At 42.5% G+C, this 12,923-nt stretch overlaps 1 protein-coding gene across 1 annotated transcript; it reads left to right on the top strand.

Moving 5' to 3' along the window:
• Window positions 1–617: 617 nt before the first annotated feature.
• On the top strand, window positions 618–4,881 carry LOC115205648 (parvalbumin, thymic CPV3). The gene is made up of 5 exons (XM_029771842.1): window positions 618–871; window positions 1,488–1,555; window positions 2,383–2,515; window positions 3,764–3,873; window positions 4,599–4,881. Exons 2-5 carry the CDS (start codon window positions 1,495–1,497, stop codon window positions 4,622–4,624), a joined length of 330 nt encoding a protein of 109 aa, XP_029627702.1. The 5' UTR covers window positions 618–871; window positions 1,488–1,494; the 3' UTR covers window positions 4,625–4,881.
• Window positions 4,882–12,923: the final 8,042 nt, after the last annotated feature.

The raw sequence follows: 12,923 nt of genomic DNA, 5'->3' as shown, positions 1-12,923 counted from the left end.
ATAGATGGAGAGAGGAGGGGGGGGAGGCCGACAGACAGATTACACCTTGCGCTAACATGTGAGTTTCATGATCTGATCAATATGATCCAATAACTATCTGATCAAAGTTTGTCGCGTCTACACATTTTAATAAAGGACTCTTATTCCTTCTTCCTTACCCAGCTTTCCCTCCACTGTGATCGCACTGTGAACAGACTAGCTGGTGCCTCCCTGTATGCAAATTATTTGACAGATATTATTTCGAAATAATATGGATTTATTTACTGATGCAATAAGTCAATGGTGCTACCTGTCAATGATTTTAGAGGCCAGTACAATGCTGATTTCAATGATTTTACCATGCAGATCTGTTTATACTTGATTGATTTCCAGACATAATGTGTGCCTGTCTTTTAATCGTCCTGTGTAAAAATGTGGGCAAAATCGGAATGTGGACTTGATCAGGATAAAGGGTGCATGATAGCACCAGGTATAAACAGGGCTAGAGAGACTGCACATTTTTGTACCATAGTACTGTATTATAATTCGAGAAGGGAAGGAGAGTGGGAGGAGGAGTGGGTTAGGTGTGGGTGGGAGGAGGGGATATAGAATAATGCACTGATGACTTAATTTGCCATTTACAAGGGCGTTACTGATGTCCACAGTAGTAAGTCTCCTGCCCATGGGCGTTATAAAGGGTAAAGGTTAATTAGTTAGGGAAGAAATTCGATCAGGGGCGGGCAGTTAAAATTTGATACCCAGACAGGTAATTCAAGCATTCCCTATTGTCACCTCAATCAGACCTATATAAATCGTCTCTGACGGACACCAGTCACCACATAGCCTTTACTCCTCTCTTTTGGATCAACGACCGGGCAAGAACCTCAACGCGGTAAGTTGACTTTGCGCTCTGCACTGAACTCAGCGGAGTTATTCTCTGCCACTTTGAGGGATATAGACTGTTGTCTTTTTTTTAATCATTCGCTTCGTTTGTGTTTATAATTAGAAGTTTACTTGGCTTTAATGTTTAGACAAAGGATGCGGTAACAACGTATTAGACAAAGTTGTGCCATATTTTATTTTAAGGAAGAATCTAATTCATTCTTTGCTATCCGTTTTAGCAAATACTTTTTACAGGGTTTCAGTATATTGATTCCGACCAAGATGAGTCTAAGGGCAGACTAAAGATAATTTGCCAGTAGTGGTATTTGGAGTAGGCCTACCTAGCTCAGATCAAGCAATAGGCTCAGGGGAATTACTGAGAAATTATGTCAACACTACTGTTATGTGCATGAGCTGAATCAATAGACCTTAGGCTATATGTGTGTCACAATTATTGGCTATGTTTTATAGGCCTCTGAAACTGTGCTTAAAATATGCTATCCAAATAATTATAATATTCTGCACCAGTCAAACCAACGCCTTGTCTTCAAAGAAGAAGCATGCATTGCTGTTATGCCTACCTGACTTAATGTGTTAATAATTCACCACTTTTGTTCATTCGACAGGATTAAAATGTCGCTCTCATCTATCCTTTCCGCTGATGCAATAGACGCTGCTATGAAGGACTGCCAAGGTATCATCTTCCACTCATATCATTATTGCTTTCTTCATTAGATTCCTTCACCACATTAGTGGTAGCCTAGGCTATGGGCAGATTCACTACACTAAATAAAGTAAAATAAGGTAGTCCATTGTTGATGTCAAACAAAAAACAGAAGGATAGGCCTACTTAGGTGGATCAAAATGAGGCCTATTTTACAGGAAACACATTTAGGCTACGGAAACGGACAGGAAACCCTCCAGAAGCATTTAGGACAGAATAGACAGCCGTTGTCTCTGTCAGGTTTTTGTCCCTAAATGTATCAGGAGGAATTATAATGCAAACAATTGTCTTAATTTAAATGGAGTTTTTGAATAAATCAAAATGTGATGTGCCTATGAGTGAACTAGACTAGATTTAACAGATTAGTAGGTTATTTGAATCAGCTGCAACCTGGTCTCAGAGCATTTCATATTATTCTGTGTGTAAATCTGAGACTCCATTTAGAGTGATATGTTACGTTTCGTATTGTATGCATTCATTTGTGGATGTCCATCAACTATTTCATATGATATGTTACTAATTGCAATTCGTGTTATATGTTACGAATTTGTAAAACGTGCAATATGTTACAAACTTGCAAAATGTACAATATGTTAAGAATTCGCAAAACATATGATATGTAATGAATTCTAGATAGGTGGATAGGTGGCTAAAAGGTTAAAGGTTAGGGTTAGTGTCCGCGTCTTCCACAAGCCCTACCTCCACTTCCTACCCCCACTTCCTCGTTAACGACCTGTACCAGAGCTAAGGCCGAACACGGCTGTTCATATTTTCTCATGTCATCCTTACCCCATCAGCACCGGACTCCTTCAACTGCAAGAAGTTCTTCCAGCAGTGTGGCTTGACCAAAAAGAGTCCCGCGGAGGTGAAGAAAGTCTTCGGGATCCTGGACAACGACGCCAGCGGCTTCATTGAGGAGGAGGAACTCAAGTGAGTCGGCTACAATTGTTGGACTTTTAGTTAGTGATAAACTACAATATTTAGGCCTAAAGAAAATAGCCTATATGTTCTTCTTGATGCCGCATAGGCATATATCAAAATGTATCCTCTGTAGGCCCTAAACGTGTTAGGCTACCTGTCATTTTGCACAGGTTAGTGTTTTTTTGTCACGAATCTTGTTCTCGAGACAGCTCTGCAGTGGTCACTAGCTTGCACAGCCACAAAGTCATAAAATCGGATTTTAAACCTAACTCTAACCTTTACCCTACCACACTGCTAACCCTAATGCCTAACCCTAACCTTAAATCAAGACAAAAAGCACATTTATTATTATTTTTATTATTTTTTTTTTACCCCTTTTTCTCCCCAATTTCGTCATATTCAATTGGTAGTTAAAGTCTTGTCCGATTGCTGCAACTCCCGTATGGACTCGGGAAAGGCAAAGGTCAAGAGCTGCGCATCCTCCGAAACACAACCCCGCCAAGCCGCACTGTTTCTTGACACAATGCCCGCTTAACCCGGAAGCCAGCCACACCAATGTGTCGGAGGAAACACCGTACACCTGGCGACCATGTCAGCGTGCATGCACCCGGCCTGCCACAGGAGTCGCTAGAGCGAGATGGGACAAGGACATCCCGGCCGGCCAAACCTTCCCCTAACCCGGACAACGCTGGGCCAATTGTGCGTCGCCCCCATGGGTCTCCCGGTTGCGACCAGCTGCGACCGGCTGCGACCGGCTGCGACACAGCCCGGTATCGATCCAGGATCTGTTGTAATGCAGCTAGCACTGCGATGCAGTGCCTTAGACCGCTGCGCCACTCGGGAGGCCCTAAAAGCAAATATTTGTTTTTATGCATTTTTACAATATAGACAATTTTGACTTTGCAGCTGGCCCATCTAGTGGGAATTGCTCAGTTCTGCCTCAGGCTACTTCTTGAAGATAGGCTTTGTAAACTAGCACATCTTTACTAGATCCTGAGGTTAAAATCGTCTTTTAAAAGGGTGACCACCATAGTTTGTCTAAGATATATGGATAAAACAATATCCATTTGTCCATTCATCATTAATGTCTGATTGGTTTTTCTTTGTAACCCAGACAATACTACTTCCTCAATATCTGAAGGGTTCTGCTGCAGAGTGGTGAATTGTCGGTCATGGCAACTGTGTAGAATAGCCCCGTCAAAGTAAGCATGGTATGTTAGTGGTCTCGGTGTGTGTGTGTGTGTGTGTGCGTCTCAGATTCTTCCTCCAGAGGTTCAACCCCGGGGCCCGTGTCCTGACTGAAAAAGAGACCAAGGCCTTCATGTCTGCTGCTGATGATGACAGCGACGGCATGATTGGAGCAGATGGTATGTATCTTACACTAGTTTGGTGATGATGATGATGATGATGAAAATGATAACGATGATGATGGTCACAATGATGTTGTTGAAGATGATGGCGACGAAGAGGTGGATGAGAGTGATGTTTGATTAGGAGTTTTTCCTAGGGAGTTTTTCCCAGCCACCGTGCTTCTTTCACATGCATTGCTTGCTGTTTGGGGTTTTAGGCTGGGTTTCTGTACAGCACTTTGAGATTTTAGCTGATGTACGAAGGGCTATATAAATAAATTTGATTTGATTTTGATTTGATTTGATTATGTTGATGGAAGTTTGAAGGAGTGATCTCATTCGATACCAAATCAGTTGAGATTGTACAGGTCTGAATCTGGTTGCATTATGATAGTAAGCAGATTACAGAATGGTAATTGCCAATGGGTAATATAAATACTTTTTACAGTTCTACATTGAACCTCCTCTGTCCATTGCAGTCTCAATTACAATATATAGTGTAGTATCTTGGTAAACTATTCTCAAATGTGCATCCTTGCAATGATTCCTTGGGTTGGTTGAGATGTCACTATGTCCCAAATTCATTCATTGAGTTAGTTGAGATGTCACTATGTCCCAAATTCATTCATTGAGTTAGTTGAGATGTCACTATGTCCCAAACCACAGAGCCAAATCTAACGTGTCTTTTCTCTCTCATGTTCTGGCTAATTATTTATCTTCCTGTCTTTCCTTTCTCCCCACAGAGTTCCAGGCCATGGTCCTATCCTGAATACCTGTACAACACCCTCCATAACTCTTTCTCCTCGCCCCACTGCAGCGCTAGGATTTATAACTTTAGTTTTACATCTGTCAATCTATTTGGAAACATTTATTCTTTTTTTGCAAGCCTCCGGTTCAGACTATCTACAACTCACCAATTTTTATTTTTGCTTTTTGCATATGTTTTAGACAGGTCATTATATTATTGCCCAAAATGTATCACTTACCAAATTACTGAGAAAATAATAAAATGCATTCTAAAATCTCCTCCTTGGTTATTGACTTTTTACTCAAATATGAATTGTACTGAAATAATGCCACACAGTGTTGCTATAATATGCCATACAATGTGATAACCCTATTGGACAGTGTGCACGGTATTGTACTGTACAGTGTCCATATTAGGACAGTCTCAGCAGGAGTTGTTTCAGTCTCAGTGGCTCTTGTTTTGTACAGACGTAATGAAATTCCTTGAGATTGTGAACTTATATAAAATATAACTAATATTAAATATTTTAAGTTCACAGTCTCAAAGCATTTCATTAAATCTATACAAAACATAATTCCTGCATAACAGAAGCTCTTGAAAGATAAGATTGAATTGGGTCTCAAGAAGAAAGTGTAACAATAGCCAGTGACAGTATAATCCCAGGTGGAATTATGGTAGCCTGGTCCCAGATCTGTTTGTGCTGTTGCCTACTCCATTTCTGTCCTTGTCAAGCCAAACGGTTTGGCATCACAGTAAGTGACACGGACCTGGTATGATAGCACAAACAGACTGGCGCTAGAATTGGGGGGAATCCTTAGGAAGTGTGTTCCCAAATTAAAATCTCAGTGGGAACATTTTGACATGTAAATTCTCATACTGATTTTAATCTTGCACACAGAAAATCGTTCCTCTCGGTAAGCAGTCTGAGCAACATCCTTACCCGTGTCGTGTCTGACGGGTCATAAACCTCACCCAACAGGGTAACGTCATGACACCTGTCTAAAACATTTCATTTAGGCTTTTCTTCACCTTATCTAATTCAGCAACAATCAGCAGTGGGTTGATTGACAGACAAGTTGGTATCGGATGTGAAGAGAAGTGGGACAGTGTGTGTGTGATTGGGGGGGACCTGAGGAGGTGACCTTTATAGACACCTGAGGGTCACCATGGCAGGATCGTGTGACACCTGACCTAAGCTTTGTAATAAAGCTGTCTGACATACTTAGTGTAATAGAATGGTATATATGCATTACTCATCTCATATGTATATACTGTATTTCATACCATCTACCGCTTCTTGCCTATGCCGCTCGGTCATTGCTCATCAATATATTTATATGTACATATTCTTACTCCATCCCTTTACTTATATTTGTGTGTATTAGGTATTTGTTGTGGAATTGTTAGATTACTTGTTAGATATTGCTGCACAGTCGGAACTAGAAGCACAAGCATTTCGCTACACTCGCAATAACATCTGCTAACCATGTGTATGTGACCAATACAATGTGATTTGATTTGATTTATAGGGCCACAGATAGGAGAGCAATGCACACAGGACCGAATCCTTGAAGACCCTGTATGTGCACAGGATTCACGTCAATCTCCCCCTGACCTCAATACATGATTTGTGTTGAATTGTTAGGATTTGGCCCAAAATTGTATTGACACGGTGTTAGACAGTTCAATTCTATGTTATTGTGTATCATTTGCTTAAAAGATACAGTAGGCATGAGACACTCTTTGATTAGGTTTGTACCTACAAGCAGTGTTGACACTCAAAGATAAAAGATTACTTGTGAGAACTTGTCACTGCTCTGTGCACCTGCATGCATTTACCTTAATCTCTGCATTTAAGAGGCACATTGGATTAGAACTAGTAACCACAAACAAACAACACCCTGTATTACAGTAAAGCAGACACCCAAATATTAGAGCCTCGCCATTAAATGACACGTTTTTGCTCAGAAACCTCAACATTGAGGCAAGAACCTGGCCATTATAGAGAGCAGCCGTTGACAGAACATAGTTCCCACCCTTGTATTGAGACAACCAGAGTACCAGACCATTAGAGACCCAGTGCCAGACACACTGTGGTATTCTGCATGTGGGCTACAATAGACACTGGCTTGGGCACCATGCTTCATCAGACTTCATTCCTGCTGGCAATTTGCCTTGGCATTTCAACCATGCTCCCATTACCTGCCGGGGACCTGCTTTACACAGGGAGTATCTGTTAGATCCTAAGACTGTACATATAACTAATTCGCAGACACTTCATGTCAAAATAACATGGTTAATGCTTTTTCAGTCCTGTAATTGTACAGGACTGAAAACTTGTACAGTAAAATAATAAAGCACCATTAGGAAAAGAGAGGACTACCACATCATGTTATAACACACGTGTTCTCTACCCATCTCATTCCTGACCTGTTCCCAACAGTCTGTTTCTGTGTTCTCTACCCATCTCATTCCTGACCTGATCCCAACAGTCTTTTTCTGTGTTCTCTACCCATCTCATTCCTGACCTGATCCCAAAAGTCTGTCTCTGTGTTCTCTACCCATCTCATTCCTGACCTGTTCCCAACAGTCTGTCTCTGTGTTCTCTACCCATCTCATTCCTGACCTGTTCCCAACAGTCTGTCTCTGTGTTCTCTGCCCATCTCATTCCTGACCTGTTCCCAACACTCTGTCTCTGTGTTCTCTGCCCATCTCATTCCTGACCTGTTCCCAACAGTCTGTCTCTGTGTTCTCTACCCATCTCATTCCTGACCTGTTCCCAACAGTCTGTCTCTGTGTTCTCTGCCCATCTCATTCCTGACCTGTTCCCAACAGTCTGTCTCTGTGTTCTCTGCCCATTCCATTCCTGACCTGTTCCCAGCAGTCTGTCTCTGTGTTCTCTGCCCATCTCATTCCTGACCTGTTCCCAACAGTCTGTCTCTGTGTTCTCTACCCATCCCATTCCTGACCTGTTCCCAACAGTCTGTCTCTGTGTTCTCTGCCCATCCCATTCCTGACCTGTTCCCAACAGTCTGTCTCTGTGTTCTCTACCCATCTCATTCCTGACCTGTTCCCAACAGTCTGTCTCTGTGTTCTCTACCCATCTCATTCCTGACCTGATCCCAACAGTCTGTCTCTGTGTTCTCTACCCATCTCATTCCTGACCTGTTCCCAACAGTCTGTCTCTGTGTTCTCTGCCCATTCCATTCCTGACCTGTTCCCAGTCTGTCTCTGTGTTCTCTACCCATCTCATTCCTGACCTGTTCCCAACAGTCTGTCTCTGTGTTCTCTACCCATCTCATTCCTGACCTGTTCCCAACAGTCTGTCTCTGTGCTCTACCCATCTCATTCCTGACCTGTTCCCAACAGTCTGTCTCTGTGTTCTCTGCCCATCTCATTCCTGACCTGTTCCCAACAGTCTGTCTCTGTGTTCTCTGCCCATTCCATTCCTGACCTGTTCCCAGCAGTCTGTCTCTGTGTTCTCTACCCATCTCATTCCTGACCTGTTCCCAACAGTCTGTCTCTGTGTTCTCTACCCATCCCATTCCTGACCTGTTCCCAACAGTCTGTCTCTGTGTTCTCTACCCATCTCATTCCTGACCTGTTCCCAACAGTCTGTCTCTGTGTTCTCTACCCATCCCATTCCTGACCTGTTCCCAGCAGTCTGTCTCTGTGTTCTCTACCCATTCCATTCCTGACCTGTTCCCAACAGTCTGTCTCTGTGTTCTCTACCCATCCCATTCCTGACCTGTTCCCAACAGTCTGTCTCTGTGTTCTCTGCCCATTCCATTCCTGACCTGTTCCCAGCAGTGTGTTTAGATGGGCTTCTAAGGACACGAGAGCACCATAACACCAAACCCTACAAACCCACACCTGGCTACTCATTCACCAGCTGCTGCCCTCTGAAACTGTATTTAATCTCTAATGAAATTATGGGCATGCCACTACACTGTACTGTAATTAGAGTGCAGCAATGGGACCAAGCCAGACATTTCTAGTTGTACGCTAGATTTGACCAGGAAGTTACTACTACAACTACAGTATATAAGCCTGATACATGTCAATCAGTCCAAACATAAAATCAAATAAAAAATTGAATCAAATAACATTTTATTTGTCACATGCGCCGAATACAACAGGTGTAGAGCTTACAGTGAAATGCTTACTTACAAGCCCTTAACCAACAATGCTTTAAGAAGTTTTAAGAAATATAGAAAAGTAAGCATGATTAAACAGCAGCAGTAAAATAACAATAACGAGGCTATATACAGGGGGTACAGAGTTAAGGTGCGAGGCTACGGGTTAGTCTAGGTAATTGAGGTAATTTGTAGATGTAGGTAGAGTTAAAGTGACTATGCATAGATAATAAACAGAGAGTAGCAGCAGCGTAAAAGAGGGCCCTTTGATTAGCTGTCCATGAGTGTTATGTCTTGGGAGTAGAAGCTGTTAAGAAGCCTTTTGGACCTAGACATGGCGCTCTCCCGTACGGCTTGCCGTGCGGTAACAGAGAGAAACAGTCTATGACATACAGTACATCACTTACAGTAGGACAGTGGGCTGTACTCTTTATTTCAAAGGTTCACACCACCTTATCAGAGGGAATCTCCCAGGTACCTGCTCTCCAGGACCACAGGAGACGCACACAGAGAAGAAAAGAATGGTGTGTGTGTATGTGTGTGTGTGTGTGTGTGTGTGTGTGTGTGTGTGTGTGTGTGTGTGTGTGCATACATGCGTGCAGTGTGAAAGAAAGAAAGAGAGACACAGCAATAGAGTCATCTTCTGTGACATGCCTTTCAATCTGCGACCCTGTACTGGAAGTGCTCGGGGAAGTGCAGGTCGGGGGGAGGGGGACAAGGTTGGGGAAGCCAGTGGGTAACACAAGCTGCTGGGTGGGGAACACAATGGAACCGAGCGGTGACCCCTGTTGGGTCAGCAGCCATGACTGATAAACAGAAAGGAAATGGAACACAACAGGGTCATGGTCATTAATCACCAAACAGAAGAAAACAGACTGAACCTGTCCAATGGTAAATGCTTAGTTCCCTTTTCTGTTGCAAAAATGTTTTCCTTTGCATGCCCCAATGAACAGGACCTAGAACTGCTTGGCCTGCTGCATGGGGACAGGGGAACAAGATCATGTGACAGGCAGATTATCATGGCTCAAGGGCAGCGGGAGAGAGAGAGAGAGAGAGAGAGAGAGAGGCAACTGTGATGGTGAGATAATGGCCAGTAGACACAGACAGTGCAAATGTGGAGAAAATGTCAGTCAGCAAACAAGATCCTTTGCTGATACAAAGGTGGATGGATGTGGCTCACTGAACAATGTTTGTTTGACTTTAGATTCAAAAGCATGACAATAAATATATTTTCTACAATATATTGCGGAGACAAATGACAAAAAAGGCTAATTCACACATGTAGTTGGAGCCTGTCCTACGCACCTCTAGTTGTATTAACACAGTGATTAGATTATTGTTTGTTCTCAGATAATGTAATTGTGGCTAAATCTAGGATAATCATTCTCAAATATCTTCAATAAAAGCATAGCCCTCTGTCCTACATTATAGAAGACTGTAGTCTCTCTCACTGGCCGAGGTCAACAATGTTGTTGTTACTCTATGTAAAACACTGAGCTAGGATTCATTCATGTTTTTGTTCCAGGTACACATTTTGGTCAGTAGTCTGTGATTATGACAGCCTAAAGAGGGGGTTTTGTGTCTGTATGTGTGCACACACTGTAAGGACAGATTTAAAGGGATACTTTGGGATTTTGGCATGGTATCTGACTCTGTGGAAGTAGACAAAGGGCCTCAATGCCAAAATCCTGAAGTATCCCTTTAAGTATTCAATACAGTGCACCAAAAGGCTAATAGGTTAAAGCCACTTATAGCATCACTGAGGCGATTTCTGTGAAGATCCGAGCAATATGGTTAACAAAAGGTTATGAACCCTTGAGTTTTATTCGTCTTTATAGGCTGTGAAAGATGCTATCAATTCCCCCATAAAAGCACAGACGAACTGAAGCGCTTGAAAACAGCCAAGTTTGAATTGTACCTGCTGCTCATGCAGCTTTTACAGCTGAAATGTTTAATTGGTTCAAGTTACTGACTTGACGTTGCAGATTTCTATGTGCTTCAAGTTAAAGGGAACTTTATTGAAAATGTATCATTTGATATTGTGATGTGATCTATATTATTGTAGGGTTATGAGGCACAATATCAAATTATATAATTTCTACCTGAAAGTTCTGAATCTGAAAACCCAACACAACCAAACAGCATTTTATCTGTCCTGACCCCTATGATCCATGTGCCTGATTCCCTGTCTAGGGTTAGTAGGTTGAAACTAGAGCCTGCCCTCCAGGGAGATTTGACTGGGTCCTCCAATGATGCTGTGAAATGTAGGTTAATGTTGATCAAAAGACAGTGGCCATGTTCGAGAGCATCACATCCATAATGCATTGTGGGTAAATGGTGACTGACTGATCTACAAATAATAATGACTAGTTATTTATGATGCAATTGGGGATTTGTAGATCAGTGAGTTGGCAGTCACCTGCACTGTCAGCTGCAATGTTGAACAAGCCCCCTGTCAATGGTTAGTAGGTTGAAACTCAAAGTCTGCCCTCCAGGGAGATGTGACTGGCTCCTCCAATGATGCTGGGAAATGTAGGCTAATGTTGTTGACCAAAAGACATTTAGGAGATGAGATAAGTGGGTCTACTGGGAGGACACATATAGTCCCAGGGACTTGACACCATGCATTAGGCCTGGACCTAGGACTGAAGAGGCCTGGTCCGTCTCCGACTCAGCCTATACAGTCCTTGCTTGCCTCACAGGCAACAGTTCAATAATTGATGCCTTCGCTTCATTGTCACCAAAATTTCATACCAAGAAAAGAGTGTCAGGCTCACCTTACTGATTAAGTCTGTCTGAAACTTTAATGTGCACCCCATCCTCTGCCGATTATCATGGCTCAAGGGCAGCGGGAGGGAGAGAGAGAGAGAGAGAGAGGCAACTGTGATGGTGAGATAATGGCCAGTAGACACAGACAGTGCAAATGTGGAGAAAATGTCAGTCAGCAAACAAGATCCTTTGCTGATACAAAGGTGGATGGATGTGGCTCACTGAACGATGTTTGTTTGACTTTAGATTCAAAAGCATGACATGAAATGTTATTTGGACTTTAGTGTATTCAGTTTACACTGGGCTTTTCCTACAATATTTTGCAGAGACAAATTAAAGAAAAGGGTAATCTACACATATCCTACATGTGTTCAGTTGTACAGTATTAAAACAGCAACTAGATTATTGTTTGTTTCTTAGATAACGTAATTTTGGCTAAATCTAGGCCAGGGATGGGCAACTGGCGGCAGCCCCGCTTTTGAAGGCCCTTGGATCACATAGCAGCAATGAGGGGATTTCTGTGAAGATCCAAGAAATATGGTTTATAAAGGGGAATGAAGTCTTGAGTTGTATGTGTATTTATAGGCTGAAGGATGCTTTCAATTCCCCCATAAAAACACAGACTGAAACTTTTGAAAACAGCCAAGTTTGAATTGTGTCTGCTGCACATGCAGCTTTTACAGCTGAAATGTTTAATTGGTTCAAGTTACTCATTTAAAGTTACACATTTCTAAGTGCTTCAAGTTAAAGGGGAACTTTAAAGAAAATGTATAATTTGATATTGTGATGCGATCTATATTATTGTAGGGTTATGAGGCACAATATCAAATTATATAATTTCTACCTGAAAGTTCTGAATCTGAAAACCCAACACAACCAAACAGCATTTTATCTGTCCTGACCCCTACGATCCATGTGCCTGACTCCCTGTTTAGGGTTAGTAGGTTGAAACTAGAGCCTGCCCTTCAGGGAGATTTGACTGGCTTCTCCAATGATGCTTGTAAGTGTAGGTTAATGTTGACCAAAATACATTTACGAGATGGGATAAGTTGGTCTACCGAGCACACACAGGCCCTGGACTTGACACCATGCATTAGGCCTGGACGTAGGTCTGAAGAGACTTGGTCCGACTCTGACACAACCTATACAGTCCTTGCTTGTCTCACAGGCAATGGTTCAATAATTTATGCCTTCGCCTCATTGTCACCAAAAAGGTCATACCTCACCTTACTGATTAAGTCTATCTGAAACTTTAATGCGCACCCCAACCGCCACCGCTGATAACAAATTGATGCGGTGGCTGGTGGGAATGAAACAAGCAATACTCACGGATACCCATGGAGGTGGACGTTCAAGTCCCCCTGCAATGTGCAAGTTCCCTAGTCACTGTTTACTCAGTCAGTGCTGCGCAACAT

This window comes from Salmo trutta, chromosome 1, assembly GCF_901001165.1.
Source record: "Salmo trutta chromosome 1, fSalTru1.1, whole genome shotgun sequence".
Classification (NCBI taxonomy): Eukaryota; Metazoa; Chordata; class Actinopteri; order Salmoniformes; family Salmonidae; genus Salmo; species Salmo trutta.
Note: the sequence above shows the minus strand (reverse complement) of the source record. Positions and strands in the feature narration are given on the sequence as shown.